This window comes from Cuculus canorus, chromosome Z, assembly GCF_017976375.1.
Source record: "Cuculus canorus isolate bCucCan1 chromosome Z, bCucCan1.pri, whole genome shotgun sequence".
Lineage (NCBI taxonomy): Eukaryota > Metazoa > Chordata > Aves > Cuculiformes > Cuculidae > Cuculus > Cuculus canorus.
The window spans coordinates 15,495,001-15,522,349 of record NC_071441.1 but is presented as its reverse complement, the minus strand read 5'-3'; the positions used below and the strand labels follow the sequence as shown (position 1 = coordinate 15,522,349).

Sequence of the window (27,349 nt, the reverse complement as noted above, 5' to 3'; positions counted from 1 at the left end):
CACTAATAGTAATAGTAGTAATAATTCATTGCATCCAGAGACGTTAGGTGAGTTGTTTTTTTAAGAAATGGAGAAAAACCCTAAAAAAGGATTCGAACGGAAACAGGTCACTGCATCCACTCTGCAGGGAGAAGAAACAGGCACATGATCATTTTTAGTGCCAGGGAGTGTTCCCTCCATTTAGTTATAGCTGAAATAAAGCTATCTGCTGCAAGTGACTTTTCCTCACTTCTACATGTGAACATGTGCACTTGCACAAGGGAGAAGTGGAAGTGTAAGGACCACAGCCCTGCCCCACCGAGGAAAAGGCAGTGTGTGCAAAGTGCAGGGAGAGAGGAATTTGCTAATGTTTTTTTTCTCCAGTACTTCTAGAGTTACTGAGCTTTGTGGCTGTGCAGATTCCAGGTGGCCTTTGGACTGAGCTTTTGGGCAGTTAGAATTGCCAACTCACAGGCAGAGGCAGCCTGGGTTTTGTTGATTTAATCTGTGCAAAGTACAGATGTCTGTTTCCAAGAGTAGACTGCTGTTTATCAGAACAGTAGAGGGGATTGTCAGTGGCTGTTTTGAGTTCAGGCTTCTGTGGTATGACACATTAATTTTTTTTCAAGGCACTTTAGTATTTATTGTGGATGAAACTTCAGTGCATATTGAGCTGTTTCTACATGCGTAAAGTGTAGATGGTAGAAAAATCACCTTTTAGGTATTGCTTTAATTTCTAATAGAAAAGCTCTTACTTTCTCAAAGTGTGTCCTGCTTATCCTTCAGTCCATATGCAAATATGCGTGACTGTGCTGCTGTCAGAAAAAAAGGTAGGGGTGCACTTTCCTTCGTAGATACAGCCACTACTTTGTCTTGATGTTCAATCTCTCTAGAAACCTGGCTCCACGGAAAAAGCAGGATGTTGTCCTCTGTTTCAGAAAGCACCAGCAGGATTTTATGTGACTTGGGCCACATTATTTCCAGCTAGGCATCCTGAAATGAATATTGAATTGTTAAGGGGACCCCTGGAAAACAGGACATGACTGCATTCTGTCTGCATTCCTGTGGGGTGCTGGTGCTGTCAGGAGCAGACCCTGAGTGTCTGCTTGCACAGAGTGGCCGTCTGGATCAGCAGGTCATCCTTTGCCTCTGCTGCTCCCTGTGTCTGAGCTTTCCAGCTTGGGAAGGGCTGAGGAGAAGGGCTTGATGCAGCTGGCTGGGACCCAAGGGAACCACAGTGCAGGGGGCAGAGTTCCTCTAACCGAGGTGGGACTTGGCTGAAAAAAACACTTCTGCTTGCAAAGATGACATCTAATGGCATGGCTGGACACGCGCTACTGCTGGCATTCCTGCCTTTTATACCTGGTACAAAACTGTGATATTTTTTCTCTGCCTGAAAGCTTTCTATTTTACAGTCGGTCATAGCTCAGCAGAATTAGGGAGACCAGGTAGTGTTACCTTACCTGTTCAGAATCCTAATCTTGTGAAGTGATTGGCTGCATTTTTTGTAGCACTGTAGCCACATTACATTATAGGGTTTTGGAGCAAGTAATAGTAGGTGCTTTTATAAACAAAAAAATTTAAAAAGCATTTTAAAAATTCTACCACTTTTCTGAGAAGATCAATTTGGATTATTTCAGGGCATTGGAGTAGGATAACCTTCGATTTTTGAGTGCTTCCAACTTTGCTGCAGGCTGTGGGAGGGAGAACCAGTTTTCTGGTGGACATTGTGCTGACACAGCAGCCCTGCTGGCTGACGTCTAGTTGTGGCTCCACTACAGGCTTCCCATGTCATCTGTCCATAGTTCACAGAATCACAGAATCACCAGGTTGGAAAGGACCCACTGGATCATTGAGTCGAACCATTCCTAACACTCCCTAAACCATGTCCCTAAGCACTTCATCCACCCGTTCCTTAAACACCTCCAGGGAAGGCGACTCAACCACCTCCCTGGGCAGCCTGTTCCAGTGCCCAATGACTCTTTCTGTGAAGAATTTTTTTCTGATATCCAACCTGAACCTCCCCTGGCGGAGCTTCAGGCCATTCCCCCTTGTCCTGTCCCCTGTCACTTGGGAGAAGAGCCCAGCTCCCTCCTCTCCACAACCTCCTTTTAGGTAGTTGTAGAGAGTAATAAGGTCTCCCCTCAGCCTCCTCTTCTCCAGGCTAAACAACCCCAGCTCTCTCAGCCGCCCCTCATAAGACTTGTTCTCCAGCCCCCTCACCAGCTTCGTTGCTCTTCTCTGGACACGCTCCAGAGCCTCAACATCCTTCTTGTGGTGAGAGGTCCAGAACTGAACACAGTATTCGAGGTGCGGTCTCACCAGTGCCGAGTACAGAGGGAGAATAACCTCCCTGGACCTGCTGGTGACCCCATTTCCGATACAAGCCAAGATGCCGCTGGTCTTCTTGGCCCCCTGGGCACACTGCTGGCTCATGTTCAGTCGGCTGTCAACCAACACCCCCAGGTCCTTCTCCTCTGTGCAGCTCTCCAGCCATTCTTCCCCCAGTCTGTAGCACTGCATAGGGTTGTTGTGCCCCAAGTGCAGGACCCGGCATTTGGCCTTGTTAAACCTCATCCCATTGGTCTCTGCCCAGCAGTCCAGCCTGTTCAGGTCCCTTTGCAGAGCCTCCCTACCCTCCAGCAGATCCACGCTTCCACCCAGCTTAGTGTCATCTGCAAACTTGCTGAGGGTGCACTCAATGCCTTCATCCAGGTCATTGATAAAGACATTGAACAGAGCTGGACCCAGTACTGAGCCCTGAGGAACTTCACTTGTGACTGGCCTCCAGCTGGAGTTAACTCCATTGACCACCACTCTCTGGGCCCGGCCATCCAACCGGTTTTCAACCCAGGAGAGTGTGTGCCTGTCCAGGCCAGAGGCTGACAGTTTCTGAAGCAGAATGCTGTGAGAAACTGTGTCAAAGGCTTTACTAAGTCCAAGAAGACTACATCCACAGCCTTTCCCCCAAAATTCGTTTTCTCTGGGTAAATCAGGAAAATATTTTTTGTTCTATGGGATTGTAAGAAAGGTGATGTGTTCGTGTGCATGTGTAACTGCTCAAGTGTTGTGGAGTATGTCCGAAGTGAGTCATTCAATAGGACTGTCCTCCTTAGCCACCCTGTAGTTCCCTGGCAGAGAAGTTACCACAGACTGTGATGGGTAATCTCTGGAGAGTTGTAAGGACTGGAAGGACACCTCACCTCTGACACTGGCTAGATGTGTGCAGTTGAAGGGGACTGGAAAGCTTCCAGTGGTGTTGTCCATGCTGTAAGCACAAGACTTCAAGGAAGTTTCTTGCAGTGAAGGGTACATGGTTGTGTGCCAGATGCAGCTTCCCTTGATATAAGTTGAGTCAGCCTTATGTATGCTGGTGCTGCTGCTAGGTCACATGCCACACCAATTCCCGCTTATCTGTAGATGAGCAGGGTAGGCATGCCGTGAGACAACCAAAGTAAAAACCCAAGGCCAGTGTGTCAGGACTTTATACTTTCCATCCACCCACTGTGTCCTCCTTCAAAGATGGGAACGGGGAGACAGTGCCCTTAGCATGCTGAGGCTCAGCTTTCACAGCCTGCTGTTGCACTTCTTTCTCCAACAGGTGAAGGGCGTGGAGAGCCGCCACACCGTCAGCTCTCAGTATCATATGTGCTCCTACTACCCACCCGCTTCCTACCTGGGTCAAGGGGTTGGCACTCCCACATGCCTCCCCCAAATTCGAACCTCTGAGGACATCGCCTCCTGCTCAGAGTCGAAAGTGAGAGGTAAGTGTACCCACCAGCACAGCACAGATTTGGGACAGGCACCCCAAGGATAGGTGGGTGATAGTGGGTTGCTGATGGGAAAGAAGCTAGATGTCAGAAAGTAGTTTTTCACAAAATGGTAGTTAGTTTCTGGAAGGGTTATAGTGAGGTGGTGATATTGGGCTCTTACTATACAGTAGTACAAGCATATACTTTGAAGTCTTACGGTTCAGGAACACCATTAGTCAGTACCTTTCTGCTCCTGTGTCTCTTAAAAGAGACATACTCTTGTATGAAGGGTCACTTGAGATATTTCTTCAGTGCTCACCATTCAGCTCTCACAAGAACAAAGGATTACCTTTGCCCCACTAAAGAATTTTCTTTGCTTTCTTTTTTTTCTCAGAAACACTGTCCACTGTTTTTCCAGAGTCCTTCCACTGAGCCTTTGCTCTCCTCTTGTTTCTGTGCCATGTGTGGGAACTATTGCTGTATCCCAACTGCGTTGTGAAGCCCTTCGCAGACTTGCTTCCTCATTTGCTTTTACGCATCACACCAATTATTTAATTTAAAACTATTGCAGATAAATTAATCTGTTCATATTGAGTGTTTCTTGGCTGTCCTAAGGAATACTATTATCTGCAATAATTTCCAGGAAGGCATTGATGAATTTACACTCTTATTTTGATGATGTTGCTCTTGCTTCCTTGTTCCTTACTTCGGCAGCATGCAGAGTGCTCATATGGGCAGACCAGACTCTGCTTAGCTGCTTCCCTGTCTTTGGAACAGGGCAGTAATGTATGCTCTAGAAACGACACGAGAAAGAGAAAAACCAAAGCAGTCCTGTTTCATGTATCCAAAATCCTCACACTCTTACAGCTTTCAAAGGTGTCCTGAGCTGTTAATTGCCTCTGAATGGTCGTTTTCAGTTACCAGCAGCAGAAGTGCAGTTCATTAATTGAACTAACCCTTCTGTAAGCTTTTCACACTTTTTGTCTCTCACTAGCAAAGGATCTCACAATTTAATTTGTGAGTAGTCTGTGGAAGTACTTCCTTTCATTTACTTCGATTTACCCAAATTTTTGTGTGGCGTTTTCCCCCCCCACACACACACAGAGTCACACTGCTGGCAGCAGCATTCGTCCTCATTTGCTTCCCTGGTGCACTTATACATTGAAATTAGTTCTCTTTATGCCTGATGGAAGCATGTATGTTACATAGGTTCCATTATTGCATTCAATCATGGCCTTTCTGTGTGCTGTGTGATGCTTTGGGGTTTTTTTTGTGGTGAAAAATGTGGTTGTCTCATGACAGGACCTTAAGGACTCAGGTGAAGTTTTGGAAGGTGAGGTGCCTATAAAGTCATACCTGTGACTGGTGTGAATCAGCACTAAGCCCTTGAATATCTCCAGAACGATTTATGCTGAGGAGGTGATTGCTCTTTCATAGTGACAGTTTTCTAAAAATCTTCCAGCTAATGGTGATGTATCTGGCAGATGAAGAAACAACATGTGGTGTGATGAAACTGTAGACTTTTTCTCCTTCTGTAGTTTTAAATGGCTTAGAGAAATTGGAGATCCTTGGTTCATTTTCTCTTCTCTTCTCTTCTCTTCTCTTCTCTTCTCTTCTCTTCTCTTCTCTTCTCTTCTCTTCTCTTCTCTTCTCTTCTCTTCGTTCTCTGACCACCACTGAAGAGTGACGTCTTCCTTTCTGCCTGTTGGTCAGAGAAGCAGTTTGTGTTATGCTCAGCTGCAGTTGACACTTTTTCTTGCATCCATCACTGCTAACTCACTAAGAAGTCTTACTAGTCAAGTGTTCTTACAAATAGACAAAAGACCTTATACCCTTTGTTCCCAAATGCACTTCAGTAATTTTTCATCACTCTAGAAAAAAGTTGTGCGTAATATGCCACTGATTTTTAAACTGCATAAATACTGTATTTTCAATAATCCCTGACTGCTTCTCCAGACAGTATTCCACATACAGATATTGTTCCCTAAGTTACACCATCAATCAGAAACCGACAAGCAGTGAGATGTAATTTACTGAAATCAAACAGCATTTTGCAGACTCTGAAGAAGTGTTTTTCCATAGCAGGGAGCTAGTGGATAAAAGAGGCACCAGTATTTTTGGGAGAAACTTGAACATATGAACAGAACTGTACCCATTTCATGGGCTTCTTAGAAGCGTGTTTTTGTTATGCTTGTTTTTGGAGGAGGGGACTGCTTTTATATTTTCAGTCTACAGGCAAAATATATTCTCAGACTGTTAGTTGATTATATACATTCGCATGATGTTTTTCTTCTAGTGCTTTTCACAGTTCTCGGAGGGTTTGAAAGTTTTTGCTTCTTTGTTGTCATTTGTGTGAGTGGTGAGTCAGCCGACAGGCTGTGAGCGGTATTAAAGAGGTCCCTCTGCAAGGTATGATTGTCCATGCTGAATGTGTTGTCTCATACAAAAGACACATTCTTACATAACATTGATGGCGGGGCTGAACTTTCTGTACTGGTGGCGTGTTTCTATGGGGTCAGAGATTGCTACTTGTTAAAGACAACTCTAGTGCATGTTTTAAATGAACAAGTCATATTTTACTCATTCTTCTTTTTTTTTCTGTGGTTAAAATGATGAGCATGCTCAGAGATTTGTTTCCTTACTGAGAATGCGTGTTCATAGATTTTAAGTCTGGAACGGAACATTAGGATCATCTAATCTTACTTGCTGTATAATGCAGACTGTAAAACTTCACTTAATAACTTCTGCAGCAAGCCCATAACTGATTTTAAAGGTCTACATGAAGACTTGTGTGTTGCTAATCCAGAAATTTTACAGGAAGTTGATGATGCGTATAGAAGAGCAATGGGTCCTCAGGAGTCGGTATCTGGACCAGCACTGTTTAGCATCTTTATCGGTGACTTAGACAGTGGAATTAAGTGCACCCTCAGCGAGTTTGGTGATGACTCCAAGCTGTGTGGCTTGTCTGACACACTGGAGGAAGGGAATTCCATCCCAGAGGGATCTGGATGGGTTTGAGAGGTGGGCATATTCAAATCTCATGAAGTTCAACAAAGGCAACTGCAGGGTCCTGCATCTGGGTTGGAACAGTGCCAAGCAGAAATACAGGCTGGACAGAGACTGTATTGAGAGCAGCCCTGAGAAGAAGGACTTGATGGTGTTGGTTGATGAGAAGCTCAGCATGACCTTGCAGTGTGTGCTTGTAGCCCAGAAGGCCAACCGTATCCTGGATTGCATAAAATAAGCATGGGCAGACAGTTGAGGGAGTTGATTCTGCCCCTCTACTTTGCTCTGGCAAGACCCCACCTGTAGTCCTGCAATCTAGCTTTGTAGTTTTCCACACAGGAAAGACATGAATCTGTTGGAGTGGATTCAAAGGAAGACCAGCAAGATCATCAGAGCGTTGGAGCACTGCCTGTATGAAGACAGGCTTAGAGGGCTGGGATTGTTGCATGATTCTGTGATTGTTCAGTCTGGAGAAGAGAAGGCTCTAGGGAGACCTTACAGCAGCCTTCCAGTGCCTAAAGGGAGCCAATGAGAAACGTGGAGGATCTTTTTACCAGGGCTTGTGATAGGACAAGGGGTGAGGTTTTAAAACTGAAAGAGGCTAGATTTAGATTAGATATAAGGAAGAAATTCTTAATCATGAGGGTTGTGAGGCACTGGAACAGGTTGCCGAGAGAAGTTATGAAAGCTTCATCCCTGACAATGTTCAAGGCCAGGCTGGATGAGGCTTTGAGCAGCCTGATCTAGTGGAAGGTATCCTTGCCCTTTGCTAGGGCGGTTGGAACTGGATAGTCTTTAAGGTCCCTTCCAAACCAAACAATTTTATGGTTCTGTGAAAACAAAAGAACTCATGTAACACCCACATTTTCAAAACAATAGGAATGTATATCTCTTAACAAAAACAGTTACTAAATTCCCAGACACAAAGCAGAGATGGTCTTACAGCACGTGCGGTTTATTAACCACATTTTAGTTGCAACTTCACCTTTGTAGAGGTTTTGCCAGTTCGTATGTTACCTCAATATTTCAGTCAGACTATTTCATTAATTTTGTTCTGCTAAGTTAACTGTCTGCTTAGACCAGTTTTGTTGAAAGGAAGGAGAGAGAAGCTAGAGGACCAGTGATATACACTCTTTTTGGTTTTATGAATGATGTGAAGTTCTCAGGAAGCTTCTGACATTTGTTCATGAGGTCATACCACGTTACAGTGTGTTGCATATAGTAATGGGCTGACATTTTCTGAATGGCAAAACATCATCAGTCAACCTTCTTGCAATTCAGAGTGGTTCTAAGTAAAATGGTTTTGCTTCCAGCTGTGCACAGCTGCTGCCCTTCCAGCTGAAACTGTAAAAAATGGAGAGAAAATGAAGCTAAATCAGTGACAAATGGAAAAAGTATGTTTTCAGGGGGCTCTCTTTGATTACCAGGGCGTAAGTTTTATAGAATACCTACATAGGAGTGGGATTTCTGTCCACTGTACTTCCAAAAGATTTTTCCTCTCCTTTTTTCTACTTTGTTGCAAGGTTTTTAAAACAGTGAGAGGAAAAGATGTATGAGAGGTTGTTATCAATGCCTGTCCTTGCAAAGCATACTTCGAAACACGTCTTTCTTTTGGAAGAAACCAAATTGAGAGGTCCTTGTGCAAGAAGTAGAGGGGTGAGAATGCATCACAATAGGGTATTTCATCGACAAGAGTGAAGTGCCTTATTCCCATTGATTTCTGTTGACTAGTTGCTGCTTGTTTGGTTTTGGTTGTGTGGGTGTTTGGGTTTTTGGGTTTTTTTTGGAATAGGAGTTTTTCAGGGTTGGATCCATGCCCAGAATTACATAATACCTTTGCATAGTACCTTCCATTGTTTTTCTAATCAGGCCCTTCATGTGCTTACCTTTGTTAAATACCTTTACAGGATCTTAGTTAGAGAAAGAAGAAAGCACATGCTTACATCAAGACACCGTTCACAGCCTTTGACAGTTTTTCACGGTATTCTGCTTGAGAAACTGGCTTCCACTGGCCTGGACAGAGCACACAGTCTGCTGGATGAAAAACTGGCAGGATGGCTGGGCCCAAAGAGTGGTGGTAAATGGAATTAAATCCATTTGGAGGCTGGTCACAAGTGGTGTTCTGCAGAGCTCAGTGCTGGGTCCAGTTCTGTTCAATATCTTTATGAATGACCTGGATGAAGGAATTGAATGTACCCTTAGCAAGCTTGCAGATGGCACTAGGCTGGGAATAAGTGTCGATCTGCTTGAGGGTAGGAAGGCTCTGCAAAGGTATCTGAACAGCCTGGATTGATGGGTTGAGGCCGGTGGGATAAGGTTTAACAAGGCCAAGTGAAGAGTCCTGCACTTGGGACACAACAACTCCATGCAGCGCTACAGGCTTGGAGAAGAGTGGCTGGAAAGGTGCCTGGGGATGTTGGTTGACAGCAGCTGAGTGTGAGCCAGCAGTGTGCCCAGGTGGCCAAGAAGGCCAATGGCATCTTGGCTTATATCAGAAACTGTGGCCAGCAGAACCAGGGAAGTGATTCTCCCCCTGTACTCAGCACTGGTGAGGCTGCATCTCAAATAACGTGTTCAGTTTTGGGTCCCTCGCTACAAAAAAGACTTTGAGGTCCTGGAATTTGCCCAGAGAAGGGCGGCGGAGCTGGTGAAGGGGCTGGTGAATTCTTAAAGAGGAGCAGCTGAAGGAGCTGGGTTTGTTTTGCCTAGAGAAGAGGAAGCTGAGGAGAGACATTATTACTGTCTACAGCTACCTGAAAGGAGATTGTAGCAAGGTGGGTGTTGGTCTCTTCACCCAAGTGATGGGGTGATAGGAAAGAGGGAATGGCCTCAAGCTGCGCCATGGGAGGTTCAGGTTGAAATTAGGAAAAATATCTTCGCAGAAAGGGTTATCAAGCACTGGAACAGGCTGCCCGGTGAGGTTATTGAGTCACCATCCCTGGAATGGGTAAATGAAGGTGGGTAAATGAAGTGCTTAAGGGTATGGATTAGTAGTGGACAAGTACAGTTGGACTTGATGATCTCAAAGGTCTTTTCTAATCTATTCTATGAATGCTAGGTGCCTTGCTTTGAGTCCTAGTTCCACCAAGTAGAACTTGATCATTGCTTGTCTGTATGGGAGTAGTTTCTAGGTTTGGGACAGTGGCAGGAAAAAATAGCATTGGAATGGGAGGATGAAAAGAAAAAAAAATCCGTCTGTTTGCAAACATCTTTAGTTTTAAATTAGTTACCTTGTCTTAAGATTCGTATGCCATAGAAACTCTTGTCATTATTATGTGAAATGTGTGTGTCTGTGCCCGTGGTTAAGGAGATGGCCTGCATTTAAAATGTTGCTCTAGCTGCTGAATGGATTTGAATTTTTATTTTCATGACTTGAGTGTCAGCATGGTTAGAAACACAAATAATGAAGCACTGAAGCAGTGCTATATTTGCAGCTTGAACATAAAGCAGGAACCTGAAACTCCTCCCAAACACAAATGAGAAAAACTAAAGTGTTCGGTTTTATATGGAAAATGTCAACAGTTTTGTTGCCATCAGCAAACAGCATTTTCCAGAGGAGAGCATTTCTGGTAGCAGGCAGTTCTGTCAGCAGAACAGCTTCCAACACTTTCAAAACACTTTCCCGAAGACCTGCCTGGAAGTTAAATAACTGGTAATCAGTTAAATAATCTGCAGATGATTTACAGCTGTGGAAATGAACGATGCAGCAGATCTGTACTTAAAGACTCATTCTTCTGTTTCTCTTCTTGGATGCTGCATGGAGAACAGTGTTCAGACATTGGAGAAACCAGCCCAGATTATGATGCAGCTCTGCAAAGAGTCTTTTCCAGTGGTTTTGCAATCAAGGGCGTGTTGGAAATAGTCTCTATGCTTAAGACAAAAACTTCCATTTAGGTGAAAGCATCACTGGAATGCTGTGTGCCAAAAACATGCGGGAGAGATTGGACATTTCTCTCAGGCTGGGTTGCCATGCACCGAGGTTATGCCCCTTTTTTGAGATTATCTTGAAATGTTATACAAGATAAGAGTAGCACTCCAAAGCCGCAGGTGGCACATGGTTGTAGGATCGTTGAAGTCAAGGAGTCATGCTATGTGAAACATCTTTGAGACTGTGTCCTTGAACTTGAACTGCTGTTTGAGAGCATTCAAGTTACACAGACAGCACTGCATCAAAGCAGTATGGTATGGCATGTGGTATATGCTCTTTATTTGCTGCCAGCTGAGAAGATGCACTGATAGAGCTATACTAATAAAGCTCTATCTAAAGTAGAAAAACGATCCAATTCTCCTCCGTCAGCAGGGTAGAAACAGTCTAAATAAGCCAAAGAGCAGATGTTGCAGTCCCAAAGGATCCATCCGAGTGTTGTCACGTATGAGAGGTACCACTTTTGGTGCTTTCCTACGCGCCTCTTTAGTAAGGCATCACCATAAATACATCTTAAATTTGGAGGGGTTTCAGCAGCAGAGTGTGTGAGGATAACGTTTTGCTCTGGAACTGATACAGTTCAACAATACTTTGCTTGTGTGTGTGTGTCTATCTGTGCATCTTTTGCTTAAAAAATGGCTTCTGTTCAAGAGTATGCAGTCTTAAGTGGTGAAAGAGGAAGCAGTGTTTGCTGAAAACTCGATGCTGTATTTCCACTAACTACCCATATTACCTCAATCTTCTAGAAGTAAATTTTGAAATGACAAAAGAAGAAGGGAAGGGATAGTCATCTAAGTCCGCAGATTCTGAACAGTCGGTTCAAGTGGGTCACTTGATCTTTGTGCAATTGTTTTATCCTTTTTTAAAATCTTTTATCTCATTGCTACTTACAGTCCCCAGTTCCTACACTGTGTTCGCTTAGGCACTCATTACAAGGCTGCCGAGCAGATTTTATGCTGCGCTTCTGCAAGCCTTGGTTTGTATTGCAAGTTGTGCATTGCATTGCAACGTTTAACAGAACTGTTCAGGCCGATGCCCTTCAACATTTAATTTTCAATAGGAAGTTGAATTTCGATCTTAGCTGACCAGATGGTTGTTAGGCTTGGGGATTTTTTTGTCTTCTAAACCAAGCGAATCACTAACTCTGATTTTTTACATTCTTATTCATACTTCATCATTTCATTAACTATGATAACTATCAAAATACATTTGAGAATATGAAGCGTATTCAGTATAAGCTCTGGTAACTAATTTCTCTGTGGATTGAAGCCTTTTTTATATATATAAAAAAAAAAGTGTATTAAATGAGGTTGGATTGGCGAAGATTTAACCAATATTAAAATGTTCGTGAGGACTGAAGGGAATTCCTCCAATGAAATCAGTGTAAGCATATGTTTACATCCCATTCTGCTTCAGTGTATTCCTGATTAAAAGGCTCATTGTAGTGGTTTCTTCTCTACCTGCAGTCTTGATGTTACGCTCATATAAAGGAACACAAAATGTGCAGCCAAGCAACTTTTCATTGGACAACTGCAGAATTACAGGTTTGATTCATGAGTTCTGGTGATTCACGAGTTTTGCTGATTCGTGCCAGGGCAGCTGATGAACCCTTGCTGTTTGCACTAGGGGAAGCTACTCGTCCTGGCACAGGAGAAGCTGAACAAGCTGTATTTTTTATGGTTTTCCACCAAATCTCTTTTGTAGAAGTGCAGGTATTTCTGGACTGAGGCCTTGGCGTCCTCAAGGAGGAATGCTATGCTCATGTGTGTGAATGCTTTCATTTGTTGGCACCCTAACGAGAGAGTGGGACAGCCTAAACCCTCAGGAGATGCCAGTGGGACCCCATCCACCCACACCAGCAAAACCACAGCCACCCAGAAGGGGGTCAGCCCAGACAGTTGCTAAGCAGTCAAAGAGAGGATTTTTTTTTCACAGGATGCATTTATCCATGCTGTAACATTTTGTGTGGATCAAAGGGTGCAAGGTTTTTGAAATCCAAGACTACATTTTGATAGTCACTGCAGGCATTGGGCTGGTATAACAGTGGTTCAAAGAAAGGCCTTCTGTTCTGAGGAAAATCGTACCAGTGATGCAGTGGGCCGTAGCAGGTGCAGATCCAAAGCAATAAATTTAAATCTATTGCCAAAATCTCTACTTTTTTGAGTTTTCTTGTATGAAAAGAAGTTCTTGGAGTCCCACCAATCCCAGGTCTGAAACTGGCTGGTTTTCATGCTCTTGCTTAACCCATACTGAGGATGCAGCAGAGAGCACCTTGACAGCATGCTGCAGAGCACACGTGGTGGCGCTGAGTCTCATGCTGAGGATCAGCATCTCTGCAAGCCCCTGCCAAGGTGCCATCCTGGAATAAGTAGTGGCTCTGTTTGCTTTCCCCAGATACCTTCCCTCTTTCCCTTTATGTTCTTTAATGTAGGGAGGTTTCTTTTGAGTCACTCTTGCATTTAGGAGCACTTTAGAGTTACATGTTGGAGACGAGTGGTTTACACCCACCATGTCCTTGGACTTATCTTCTGTATGAGTTTCTCTTTGCATGGGATAAAGGATTTATTATAGCTGATGAGATCTTTCCTTATATGGGATCTTTCCTTATGTTAAAGCATGTTGGATACTTCATTGAAAAATTCTACACCATCAGTTGAGCTGCTTTCTTTTACATTTGGGGTGGCTTTGACACTGATTTGGTTGCCTCTCCAATACAGAATTTTCCCCACTGCAAGCAGAAATTGATAGAAATCATTAACAGTAAAACAAACTTTACCATAAAGTACACACATGAAGACATCTTGTCAGGATGGTGGTGGTAACAGTGTGCTTACCCAGGCATGATTTGTAATTGTAACCAACAGTGGTTACTACTTGCCCCTTTGTTTTGCTTTAAAGTGCAGTTGACTGGTTGTTGTGTGACTGGTTAAGAGAGAATTCACTCGATATTCAGCTGTAATCTTTTATGTGCGTGAGGATCTGTGTAGAGTGTCTCACCGTTCATGCCAGCTTTGCAGCTCAGATGAGAGTTTCTACCTGAGCTAATTCTTCTGCAGTTTCTTCTGATTATAAAGCAACTCTCTGCAGATTGTGAGAAACTCTCTAGAAAAAGCTTCTTCTGTTAAAAGGGAAAAGTCAGAATTACTAAGGCTTTGTAGTATAGAGCAGTGTAGGTGAACTTCGTCTCTAGCAGGGAGGTGGTGAGCCATATTGTGACTCTGCAAGAGCTTGTTGCAGTCCATGGTGCTGCTCCCACACCAGAATGATCTCAGGGGAAAACAAAGATGGGTAACATCTCTCTCCACTGCCATGTTTTCATGCCATGAGTAGTTTCCTTTCTCTGCAGTACACCCTGTCGCAAGGATAAAGTTCTGATGGAAGATAGTAGTACCTTTCCTACAGGCATTTGGCAAAGAAGCTGTGTGTTAACTGCACAAGATACAGGGGAATCGTGTGTGAGCAGACAGCCCATCATTCATTCTGCGCTTTTTATAAATATGCATATTTATATTGCATGTGTAAATAATACTAGAGTATGTTGCCTGCACATGATGTATGTAACCCCGCAGGGCAGGGTAGGGGGCAGATACCAAAACTGCTTAATAGGTCTTCTTAATTTAGCAACCATTAGTGTGCCTGCCCGTCAAACGTTTTTAATTCTATGCTTCAGTGTAACTGATGAGTTTATTTCCAGTGCTCCTCACAGGCATAGCTTAGGCCAAGTACAAGTTGAATAACCTTCAGGAGAGCTGTGCTGTCCTTCTGTCGGCCGCTGTCTTTGAAAATTGCCTGCAGAGTTAGTGAGCAGGAACAGTTAAGATTTACAAACAATGATGAAGCTTGTCATGCATCTTTCACCATTCATCATCTGGGTGCCGTGGCTGGGCGGTGAAGTGTTCTTCATAAAAACCAGCTCAGTGTGAAATACACCTCGCAGCAATGTTTACTGCTCTGAAACTCGTCAGCAGCCCTTTATAGTAAATCCAGATTGCGATGTGACATTACAGTATATCATTGCAGAGCGTGCTGGGGTTTACACTAGGAATGAGTGCAGTTCACACCAGATGAGATGTCGAAATTGAGTTATGTAGGAATTTGGCTGTTATATGGGGATAGCTTTTGTTTTCTGAGGACTGAAAGTTAGCTTTATATATATAATATATATAATCTACACATACCTGCACTTGTGTGTGGGTGCCTATATCGATATACAGGTATATATACATGGATATATGGATACACTCGTGCTGTGTGCACATTCTGTATACAAACACTGTGTATGGTCAAACACGGACTTCTGTGATGGGACTCTGTCTTATTTTTATGCTGTTTCTTAGAAGTATTTTGGTATTGTGTGGAAGTGCTGCATTTTAGCATTAGCTTTTCAGCAAACTATCCTTTTCTTTCAAAAAACTATTGTTGAAAATACAGTTCTTCAAGTATTGAATTTTTATGATTCTTGGATAGAAATACAGGTGGGAATTTGCGTAGGGAATTTTTCATTTAGGTTAGTTGGGGTTTTTGTCGGGTTGTTCTAGCAGATCCTAACATTGATTTTCTCAGCAGTGAAGCCAGGTCACCTGTGAAGTGAGTGTGTTACATGCAGCTGGTGCGCTGCCTTTGGCAGATCTGGCCTGTATGAGAGTGCACCCTGTGGGCAGCCAAGCTCTGGTGAGGCAGAGCACTGTGGTAGCAGCTCAGCTGGAAGAGGTTGCTTCTGAGCTGTACAGATGATGTAGCTGGCTGGTAACCAGTGAAAGGGAGCTAAGGCCCATTGTTGGGTTTTGGGTTAGGTTTTTTTGTTGTTTCTTTTGTGATTATCTCCCAGAGCTTGCAAGATGCAACCTTGAGCAGAAAATTTGGGAAAATTTTACCAGAAACCATAAAATACAGAAACTACAAAATTCAGTGGTACATCTGGCTGTGTATGGGGATGGCAGATGTTCTCCCTGGTCACGTAAGTCCCTTCTACTACAGTATGGACACAGCACCACTGACGAAGATAAAATATTAGGTGCCTTTGTCAAAATATGTGAGTTTGAAGTTGGTGCAAAATATAACCGAGGCACTTTGTGTATGAGTAAGTTGAGGCTGAGTCTTTGGAGCTGAATCTGCTGTCTTGGGGATCTGGTAGTTTTAGAAATATCCCTGGAGTTACAGTAATAGCTGCATGAAGTAGAAGCACGCTGGGTTGTTTGGCCTGTAGACAAAGACAGTAGCAGGCTTCAGTGAAAGTTTGGTGCTTTAGTGGCGGTTAGCTGATTAAAAGTAAATTAAAGATTGGAGATAGACCAGCAAAGTGTTCAAGTGCTTCCTGGGATGTTGTTATTTCAGTGCTGTGCTGCAAAACTTGGAAATGAAGTTATATTTCACTGACTGTAGTGTTGTGGTTGCTTTTTCCTCTGTGTTTGAAACACTGACTCTTCACTGCAGTCGTCTAGTTTTATTATTGTCTGGCTTTTCAAACAGAGAAAAGTGGGCTGTGTGAAATACTATTATATTTAATTTTGAATTTCTGAAACCCATGCTCAGGTATTAAATATAGTTCAGAATTGGAAAAAAGAGTGGGACTGCAGTTGGTACTTGCAGAGAGGAGAGATAACTATACTTCATTTGTCCTCCTCAGCTGTTTCCAACTTCTGTAGTTAATTTTGCTTTGAGTGCTAATCTCGCAATGAAAAGCATACATCTTTAGCTCAGAACAGTTTCCACAAATGTGTTTATTGTTACTGATTTTAGTTAGTTGATTTATTATGTTTTTTTAAAACTTTAAACAATCCAGCGATGTTACTTAGGGATGATGGGTTGGGGGGCAAGAGCATAGAAAAGTTAAACTTTTTTTTTTTTTTTTAATTTTCTCATTTTATTTTGAGAGGGAAAAGTTTGCGCATCATCTATTATGTTACTCCCGTGGCTTGAATTAGGGGAATGGAGAGTAAAGCTGTCACTTCCATTGTAGTGGTTTAAGGTTCCAGAACGTTGCATATAAAAATCAAAGGGACGTATTTCTTCACAACTTGTACTGCTTTATGTACCTATTTGGTTTCTAGTAACTTTGCTAAGCTGCATTCTTCAGATACGTATAGTAAGAGGTGGCTTGACAAAGCAGTGCTGTAATAGCCTTAAGAAGGTTGAGGTCTTTATGAATATATCCGCAAAACACTATTGTAGAGCTTGTGATTCAATTTCCCGTTCTTCCAGGTGACTCGTTCCTCTTGCGGTGTCTGCTGTATGTAGATTGAAAGAGAATTCCAGGAGTTAGGGCAGAAATTTGGAAAAACACTCCAGAAAGGTGCTACATTACCAGTGTTTAGTGCAGTGCTAGCATGCAGTTGTTCCAGTTTAGACATCTCCAAATTTAGGTTAAATGGGTGACTGCTAGCCTGGACCAAGAGGGGGAAAAAAAAGAAAAAGACTCTTGTATGTCAGGTTAAATCACTTGATTTTATGTTGTTTCCCACACACAAAGGTCTTGTGGTGGGGGTGGCATTTTGTTACAGTGACCCTGCATGGGATCAAAGCTAACATGTCTGTAGAGCATGGTAAAAATAGTCCAGGGGGAAAATGCTCAGAACAGGGGAAAAAACACACACCACAAAAAAGCTAACAGTATGTTAGCTGATTATAATGACTGTCTTATAGCATCCAGGAGTTGTCAATCATACCTTAATGTTTATAGAAGTGAAAAGTCAATGTGTAGTTGTTTAATTTGACATGACTCTTAGGTTGAGAAAGTGTAATCGCTGGAGGGGACAGTTAAGTAGCTGTGCTCCGTGTCAGCCTGTCTCGCTCTGACTACTACACTAAACGCTTTCCTGATGAGCAATAGATTTGGTTAAATACCAGGATAATTGCTAGCTACAGCATCCAGCACTCTTTTAATGCCTTGTACTACATCTGTATTAGCTCTTGCCTGAGGCTCTTTGAGGTTTCTGCAGGGAAGAAGGCATGTACGTTCAATTACAGTGTTCTCAGTCGGGCTTTGAAGGGCAATTGTTGCAGAGCTAAATAGCCTATAATAAATTATATTATGTTTCTTCCAAACCTGTTGAAGTAGATCAGACATGCAAGTGTTATATCTGCTCTCTGCTTGTGACATTTTGTTAGTCTGCTGTATGATCAACACTCAAAGAACTGCTTAAACAGAGTACTGTTTCACTTGAAAAATGGAAAAATATCAGACTTGTCTTCCTATGCTGGTGCAAAGTCACTGAACTTCTTTTGCTATAAAAGGGTTTGCTTCCCCTTGCCACTTCCACACATTAAATAAGATTATGGCACAAATGCATATTCCTGCTTGTTGTGCGTTATCAGAACAGGAGAGGGACTTCTCTGTCCCCTCTGTAATTAGGAGAGTGTCGGCATTTCCATTAACATTTTAGTGCTCTAGGTGTTTTAAGGAGAAATCTTGAAACGGCTTGATCATTTCCACTGGGGTGGGCACCTGCTGGTCTTTGTGGGCGGCCGCACTGCCTGTGTGTAGTGATGCTGGTGTAGTTGTTGCTTGCAGAGCATGTCCCTGTGGTATCACAGCATATGCACAGTGGGACGGCTGTGAGGGATGTGCCAGCAGTATCTTAACCTCTCTGCAGCGTATCCCACCTCTGCTACAGAAGTGTCTACCCCACTTGGTACCTACTGTTTGGACAAGGCTTGAGAAAAGTGTAAAGCATCTGAGCACAGAAGTATTACAGCTCATTTCAAATGTGTTGGAAAGGGAGTTGTTGAGGGGTGGCATTTAATTTTTTTACCCTAAAAATCTGAAAATATCTGGAGATTGGTTTTGAAGTAGCTTCCAGATTGAACACTTTGTTGGTATTCATTTTTATACATGAACTGTAAAGAGTGGGATCCAAGTTAACCACACAGGACTCCCCATGGGTCATTTAGAAATAGAACAAAAAAATGGTGATTTTGTTTCTTCTTTAACATTGACATTTAACATATTTGCATTTATGTCCTGCTTTTCTGTATTTTACAATGCCAGTTTTGAAGTCCCATTCCTCATGTTTATATCACAGTGCCTGTTAAATCAGTTAAGCTTTCCAAGCAGGTTTTCATAAGGTCTGAATGACACCCCTTATGCTGTGGGTAGCATGTTTGTTTACACTGTGCGTGGTGCTAATCACGTCTTAAACTACTGAAAGTAAAAGAATGTGTATAGTCCAGTCTGTCACTGGTTGTGTTTCCTTTCTGGACATGAAAGAAAAAGGAAAATCAATGCACTCTTTTCTCCTGTTCATTTATAAATCATTTTCCCTTTCAAGTTCTGTCTCAAAGCAGTTCCAGACACTGCAAAGAGTGTTTTATTTTCCCACCCTGAAACAACTATTTACACCACATTATTTTAGTGCATTTTTGTATTGGCTTTTGGCTATATGAAACACATTTTGATAAATTTCAGTCTGAGCTAGATTTGAGCTAGCTGCATACCCTTAAATGCAGTTTAAAACCTCCTAAATAAATAATAAAAATCCTGACCTTGCTTATCTCAGCTTTTGCTGTCCCCTGTCTTGGATAAATATCAACTTGTAGTTCATAAAGCTATCTCTGCCAGCTGTGTCAAACACTTCTTGCCCCTGCTCTTCCCTAAGTCGCTTTAATTTTGTGGATCAAGTCCCTAACTTTTCCAAAGCATAAATGCTACGTGTGAGTTTGTGCAAACAGCCTGTGTTGAAGTAAAATGACACCAGCTTGCTGAGAGGTGACTGGTGTATTCCTCTTACGTGTATACTTTTGCAGAGACAAATCCAAATGAAGCTGTGACTGCGTAAACTGTGGTTAGAAAGGACTGAGGAAAGAGGAATGTGTTTTGGCCCCTGGTTTGAAATCAATTGCCACTCCTTAACTTTGGGGCTGACCTCTGTATCTCTGAGTCTTAACTGTCCAGCTTGAATCACTTCCTATGCTTTTCTTGCTGCGTTCAACTGCTGTGCCTACGAGTAGCTGTGTCAGCTACGAGTTTGGAAGGAGGGAGAGGTGCCTGCTGCCCCATCCTCCAAGGGAGGGAAAAAGCCTGCCTTGGCTTGGCCCTGAACTGGTGCAAGCTCCTGCAGCCCCTACCCTCTCCTTGCTTCGCTGCCCCATTCTGCAGTGGATTGCAGGGAGGCAGTATGATGTAGCAGAGGATGAGCTCCACTTTTTGCTTCCCTTCTCTCATCCCTGACTTGCCCTTACAGTGTTGATCAGTTTTACATTGACCACAGTTGCGTTCAGCACTGCTGAAATTAACAGACATCACATTAGTGTGGTCCCCTTGAGAGCAGACAGTCTTTAACAGCCACCAGCGTCTGAATTGGCCCACTAGACCCAACCTGTCTTAAAATTTTCTCTACAGCAGATGACAAAAATAAAATTCTGATCTACCTATCTGTTTATCTTAGGACTTTTCAGCCTTTAAAATGTGATTTAAGGATTCCTTTCCTGACTTCAGACAGTAGCAAGCAATGGTAGGGAAGGTGCACACTGAAAATCAGTCAGTTGCGCTCTGGCCCATTTCGGTAATCGTATTAAGGAAAGACCACTCAAGTAATGCCGTACCCTTGTAGGAAACTAAAACAACCAAGGTTTTTAGGCCCCATTGGCCCACAGCTTGTAAACTGTGATCTGAGAAGAGTTAGACCCTTCCTAGCAAGGCTGCTGCTGTCAGCATCCTGAAGGAGGTGCTGGATGGTGGTGGGTTGACCCGCCAGGTCTGCGTCACCACAGCTGTAGGAAGTTAGCAGGAGCTTCTGGGCCCAGCCATGCCCTCTGGCTGATGGCACACGGTCAGCTGGAGGCTGGCCCTTCACCTTGGAGCTGGACCAGCCTCCATGCTGCACCCATGTTTCACAGATTGCTTTTAATACTGCTATTGTGTTCATGTAAATAAATATAAATATAACTCAGCAGGTCTGTCTTAAGCCTAATGTTGTGTGAAACTTCATTTAACATATTTGACTACCACAAAAACATTTTGTGTTTGGGTTTTGTCCCTATTTCCTCAAGTATTGTGACTTATTGCAGCAAGGTTCCTGAACTTCAGAGGGCATAAATCTCACTTTAAGATAAGTAGCAACATTTTTACTCTGTTCATGCATATACCCATCTTGTGCTGCATATTTCATCAATACTTGTTGAACTATTTTACTGCAAATCTGCTTGACTTGCTTCTAAATCAAGTTTAATATTAAAAATGGTAATGCTGTGGTAATATTAAATTACTTTAAAAAGCTTCTGGGCTTTTTAAATTGCTGATTCACTTAAATGGTAAGCTAAAAATGATAAGGCTGCTTCTTGCCTCTTGTTCAGTTTTGAGCACAGTTGTTGGTGAGCCCAGTCTTGCTCATGCTGAAGTCAGTGATAAACCTCCTGCTGCTCTTGCTGGTATGGTATAAGCTGCAGGTCCTTGTTTTCTCCCTTCCCAGCAGAGAAGCTTGCATTGTAAAAGCATAACAACAATAAAAATATGAAGAGGGGTGACCAAAATGAACATTTTCATTCATATGGCTAGTCCTTGTGTTGCACAAACTGGGATATCCTCCTTTTTTTCCTGGTAAGCTGGTGAAGATTAGCAGCCTTGCAGACCCAGGAAAGGAGGGACATTCAGCCAAATAGTGTTGTGTTTGGTTTTCTCTACTGGTTGCCAAAAAGTTACATGTGATTATTGAAGCTCTTAGGATCCTATTTCCTTCCTTTAGTACAGCCATACAGGGGTGGAACCCTTTTTTTGTCTCTTTCATGTATTCTGCTGCTTGATATGATTATCCTGAACGTTGAGCATGTTCTTCCATTTAAAATGACCACTGCTTTTCAAAAAACGTTTTCTTGCCACAGTTAAAGCAATACATTTTCTAGGTAGGACAACAGATGCTTCTAGAGGTAGTTATTCACAAGGAACTTGTTGTTTAGACGGTTTTAAATATCTATACCAAGCAAAACAAAGTGAACTATACTGTAGCACTGCCCAGAAGCAGCTGAGGAGTCAGATTCACTGGCTGGCTGCTGTGTTGCACGGTAGGTGGAAGGTTTGTGTGAAGTCTGTCCTTGAAATAAGGAGCAGCCCACCAGTCTGTCCTTCTGCACTCTACAGTGCCAGCAGTCATCCCACAAAGAAGCGTGGCAGCCTTTTGTCCGTTCATTCTCACATGCTGCTGCACAACAGTCACGTTAAGCATGTGCTACTACATTGCCACTAGTTAACAGTAGCTGGAGACGCAAGTTTCAGTTGTCTCTGTCTGGCATTATCAGTAGGTTATGTGGTAGTGTGGATACATGGGAAAGCCTGCAACGTCAGTGTAGGAGAAGATACAGACCACAAAGGAGATGGACAGTAAGCAGCCTCCATACAGTTAGCATGAGGTCCCCAAATTTTGCCTGAGGGGTCTGTAGGGTGGAGAGAGACAATGCCGTGTTCTCTTCTTTAGAGCTGATTGGAAATTTTACTGATTAAAGCTTTTACTTTGGAAAAAGTTGAACCTACTGATTGTTTTTGCTAAAACCATCTTTCAGTGAAGTCACAGTGGGACAAGTGGAAGATTCAGTGGGGCACCTATGTTCTTCGCTCAACAGGCTCACATGGGTGGTGAGTCTTGTGCCTAGATTTGGAGACGTAGGCAGTCTGTTGCTGTATTTGCCTTGCCACCAGGGGTTGCCACCTGTTCACATGACTGTGTGGCCTCTTCTGACTTGTGTCTGTAGAATGGTTGTTTTATTTTTCATGGGGGGGAGGGGGGGAACCAAACTTTTTTTTCTTTTTTTTTTTTTTTTCCCAAAAGATGCAGTTTGTTTTACAGATCTGACATAGGGTGGCCACTGACATAGGGTGGCCACGCAGGAGCAGTACATGGAGTGCTGAGATCGCTGCCTTGTTGGTGTTCCCAGCAGTTGGAGAGTCCAGGGAGTCTCAAGCCTCCTGACCTCTCAGCACAGCAGTTTTGTGCAAAACCAGTCCTCGCAGGATGAAATGTCCAGAATAGCCATTTGGACATGTGCACCAGCAGCTGGCAAGATAATTAGGTCTCTCTCATCAGCATTTGTTTAGGTCTGTGTGTTTTAATCTTGGTGTTTGAATAGTTTTTATTTACTACAAGAGTAGGAGAAATAGTCCAAAAAGTGGGTTTGAAGTCCATTTTCTTCTTAGAGCTTTCTTTTGACTACAACACACCAAGGACCTGTTTGGGTTTGGTTTTTTTTTTTTTTTGATGGGACAATCGGTCTCTGATGTTGTGTGTGGAATAGAGAAGTAGTATTGGACTTCCAGGAATAAAGAGATGAGAGATCCCAGCTTTGTCACAGCCTTGTTACGTGAAGAAAATAGCTTCATTCCTCTGAGATTCCTTGCTGCACCTCAGCTCACGACAGTTCTCCAAATACTCACTTCCCTCGCAGCCACTTTTTTATACATCTTTTCTGGAAATCAATGTGTCCTCATATGTTTGCGTGACTGATCTCTAACCTTGATATGGTTTTGGTTTGTTTGATTGTTTGTTTTCAAGAGAAACTCCTTTCAAAAGTATTGTCTTGTTTGTTGGCCTCTAGTTCAGAGTATAGCCATGCATACCACTGAGAATTCCCTGCTGTGATGGACTGTAAATGTCTGAGGGAAGTAGGAATCTCCAAAAGTGGGTTTGCTGGTAGTCATAACACAGAGTTGCATCCTGAAGGAGAGGCATAGACATCTTTCCAGTACTGGCCATACAAAACCAAATGGTCTGCATGTTCCGCAGCAGAATTGGTTCTCCAGTGTAATGCTCTGTGTTGCTGCACAAATGCGTGCACAGGACAGCACAGAGTTTAGATAAGTGACTGAAGAATGGCAGGGAAGGAAAAGGGGGATGTGTTTATTGTGATCCCTTTTTCTTGTAATGCTACTGCTAGGTTAAAAATAACTCAAACCTGTGACCTCAGCTCAGCTCTTTTGTGGTGCTGAGGTCATCATGCTTCTTGCATAATCATGCAGAATGTTTAAACTTAGAGGTGACCCACAAAACCCTCCACAGAAGTGCACGTTTTACCTTGTTACCAAGCAGTGGGAAATGTCTGCTTTACATTGCGATGTCCTGTTCCTGGAGAACCTTTCGCTTCATGTCTGCCAAAATGGAAAAAGTCTGTGTGAAACCATTAAAATCCTATCTCCTTGTGGAGAGAACTAACATCAAGGTTCCTAGTGGTGGAATATAAACTGGGAAGCTTTGGAGTTGAACTGATATATACCTTGCTAAGACCCATCTTGGACAGAGTGAGCATTTCTGGTGAGTGCCTTGCACAAGAGGTGACCATTTACTTCTGCCAAACCAAAAGCAGGCTTTCACCAGCTGAATTTCATGTCTTGCCTTTTAGTCATTCAAAGCAATGGTACTCAGCACACCTGATCCTTCTAAAGTTTTTCTGACATGGTTCACCCTCAGCCTTGCCTAGCCTGAAGCTGTGGCTTGGTGACATCAAGTTAGCCACAGAATGTAACCTGGGTAGTGGCAGAAAGTGTTGGTCTGTCAGTACTTTTCTGTTCTGAATTGTGTCTGCAAGCATGTAGGGCAGTTGCTTTGAAATGGATTGGTGTGTTCGAGGTGTGTTTTGGAGTCTCAGAAAGAGTCTGTGCTTCCTGAATGTCGTGGTTGTGTCCTCCCTGTTTTAACTCATGGTGGCTGAGAAGTGGAAAGCCTTGTTTGATTGTTTCATCTATTATTGTAAGAGAATTTAAAGCCAGAGGTGAGGGAGTTCAACTACAGGATATTTTCTTCAGCTTCTGGTTTCTAATTACATCAGTTATAGCCCTGCCTTCTTAGTTGCTAAAAGTACAAGCATGAACTGGAAAAGCATGAGATAATCTGTGGTAAAGCATGCTGAATAAAGATCTCCATTCAAATCTTTACCTTTTATTCCAAGTTTCTAATGCCAAGAATTAATGCTATTTGAAAATACACAATGAATGTGCCCTACTGTGGGCATCCAAGATAATCCTAATTGCTTTAAACATTAGTGAGAAGGGTAGGTGTTTGAGAAGGGGGAAGGGGTTGTGCTATGAAGTAGTGTATTTGTGTTAAGAAGCACAGACAGGATATGGTTTTGGTTCCAGATCTTCAGGCTTGTTTTTATTTTTGCACTGAAATGCAGCCCTGCTTGTTGCTCTTGACACTTCTTGTTAGCAGGAAAATGTCCCTGGACATATGTTTTTAGAATTGGTCTCGTTGCCCTTGTGTTAATTCCATGCAAAGCAGTTAAGAAGCACCACTCTCATTTTCTCACAAGTTGCTCTGCTTTACAGTCAGCACAGAACAATACACAATGTATTGATCAAAGCAAAAAATCGCAGACATTTTGGGTGGTGTACATAGTACATGGAGTTTGGTTTTAAGGCAAATCCTTGACTGAGTTTCCATTAGCCCCTTGTTATTCTTTGGTATCGGCCTCCTTGTTTAGACTAATGTCTCATTTTACTCTCTGCTGTGCATAACACCGCTTCTAAGAAGCCTGCACCCATGCTACGTTGCGACCGGCTGCAGCAAGCAGAAACTATCTGGCTTCAGATGGGCTTCCAGAATTTGTACTGGTGGGAACCGTCTTCTGGTCTACACCTGTGGTGAGGCGTGAGGGGTGGAAGGAGGGCAGTTAGTACAGAACATTTTTATCACATTTGTGTACTTGCAGGTGTTGGCAGGAATTCTCAGTCAATAGGAACCATTTTGTCTTAGCATTCATCCGGAGCAAGAATGATGTGAGGAAGGAGACAGCAATATGAGCAGTGGAGTGGCAGGGTACCATTGACTTAGGTGGAAACTGGGCAGTATTTTCAAATCTAATTCCACCCACAGTATTTCCAGGCCGCCAAGCCACCCTTCCTTCAGAGTATTGCTGGTCAGTCACTCCACTATATATGATACTGGCATCAAGAAGACCAGTGCCAGTCTTTGATGTGGCAACCTGGGGAGAGTGCCAACACCATTCTCTCTCATTCCACTCTTCAGGCAGGTAGCATAACTTGCCTCTTTGTTTGCCACCAGTTTCCCAAATCTGTTAGTTTTTTTGAGACACTTCATTTAGGATCTGTGGAGCCTGGAGTGGAAGTTACTGCTTGCTTAGACAGCATCCATTCCTAGTGGTATTTGCAAAAGGAAAATGTTTTGGTTACAGAGGAGAAGGTACCATGAAGAGCAGTTCCTGTCCAGGCACACTTCAGTGATGCTCAGGTGCACTTGAGCTGCCAGTGGCAATCTGGTTCTGCTCCCCTTCATCCTGCACATGTGGCTGTGCTTGCACATGTATTTGTGCACACGAGGAAGAACCGTGTGGGCCTTAGCAGCCTGTGGAAGTGGCATACTTACTTATTTTCCATTTCCCTGAAAAGGAAGGTGAAGGAGTTTTAAAAAATTGATTGTGCCTTTCAACTTTAAATCTTTAAAAATAGCTCCTTATTGAGAGTTTAATAGTTTTTCAAATGTAAACTTGGGAAAATATTTACTCTTCAAGCATGGATATCCTTCTGCATTCTCACATCACTGAAAGTGTATTACTCTTTTCAGTCCATTAAATTCCAGGGATCACTCATGTTAAAAGTCAATGCAGTTTCCAGTGTCAGAAGATGTAAGGGTTTGTGTTTATGGTTGGAATCACTTCTCGCCTCTTTTCCTGTGTGATATTAGCTGAAAATTTTTTCCTATTCATATTGCTCAAAAGTATTCAGGTGCTTTCCCAAGCGTGAAAGGTAATTAGATCAAGGAATGGTCTTTAAAAACTGTCACAGACCCAATTCTAGTACTGTTATTTGCACAAATAAGGGCTATGTAACAACAGTAGGAGGATCAGCTGCAAGCCTCAAACAGATGAATCTCATAGACTTAAATAAAAAAGAACATGGGTTTTGTTTCTTTGAACTTGGAACTACGTTTTATTGCTATGTGATTAAAACACTGGAACAGCATTACTCGTTTCCTTTTTGCTGCGCTTTACAGCTGCAAGTCCCAATCCAAGTATCTTGCTCTTATTATCAGAATTACACCCACCCCCTGCTTCTTGCTTGACGTGGAAGTCTATCCAAGTTAGCAGTGCAAGTTCAGATGGAGGAGTAGGGCTCTAATCTGCTAGAGATACCATCTTGGTAGTGACAGGCTGGTTTTAAAAATCTTTGTGGCTGTAGTTACATACCCTTATGCACATTAGGAGACCAGTCTGTAGAGACCAAGTTGCCTGACTATCAAAACTGTGATCAGTTGGGAAGTCAGTGGAAAAACAACTGATGTTATTTATATTGGTGCTTTAGACCATGAGACAGTTTGTGCGACCAACCAGTTGTTGACTGGAACTGTTCCCATGTAATGACACTTTCCATTTGCAGTTTGGTCAGGATGTCTCATGCACCATGAGAAATGCTGGAAGATCAGTGGAGCTCCACTGGTCCAAAATACTTCGGAGCCACCGCTTGAGGTGTTAAGAAACAGATGTGGGTATCTGTCTACCAAAAAAAATGGCCCTCTGTGTCATTTCCCAGGTTTGTAATAACACAGAGTTGCTGGAAAAATAGATAATAAAAACAAAATTGCAATTCTGCTGTGGCAGGTTTTGGCATCTGTGCTGTGGCGTGTTGGGTGGTTTTTCTGTTGGATTCTTTACATTTAGAAAAAAAAAACACTTCCTGTGAGTTTGTCATAGAGATTTATAGATCTTGGTATTTAAAAATGGATCTTTCCATCACTCCAGGCACATGCACACT

General features: G+C 42.9%; 1 protein-coding gene across 1 annotated transcript in view; it reads left to right on the top strand.

Annotated features, from left to right (window-relative positions):
* DMRT1 (doublesex and mab-3 related transcription factor 1) overlaps window positions 1-27,349 on the top strand; it is a 60,861-nt gene that overhangs the window by 30,007 nt on the left and 3,505 nt on the right. Inside the window, exon 4 of the mRNA XM_054055522.1 lies at window positions 3,581-3,743. Coding sequence (XP_053911497.1) covers window positions 3,581-3,743 — 163 coding nt within the window. The remainder of the gene's footprint in view (window positions 1-3,580; window positions 3,744-27,349) is intronic.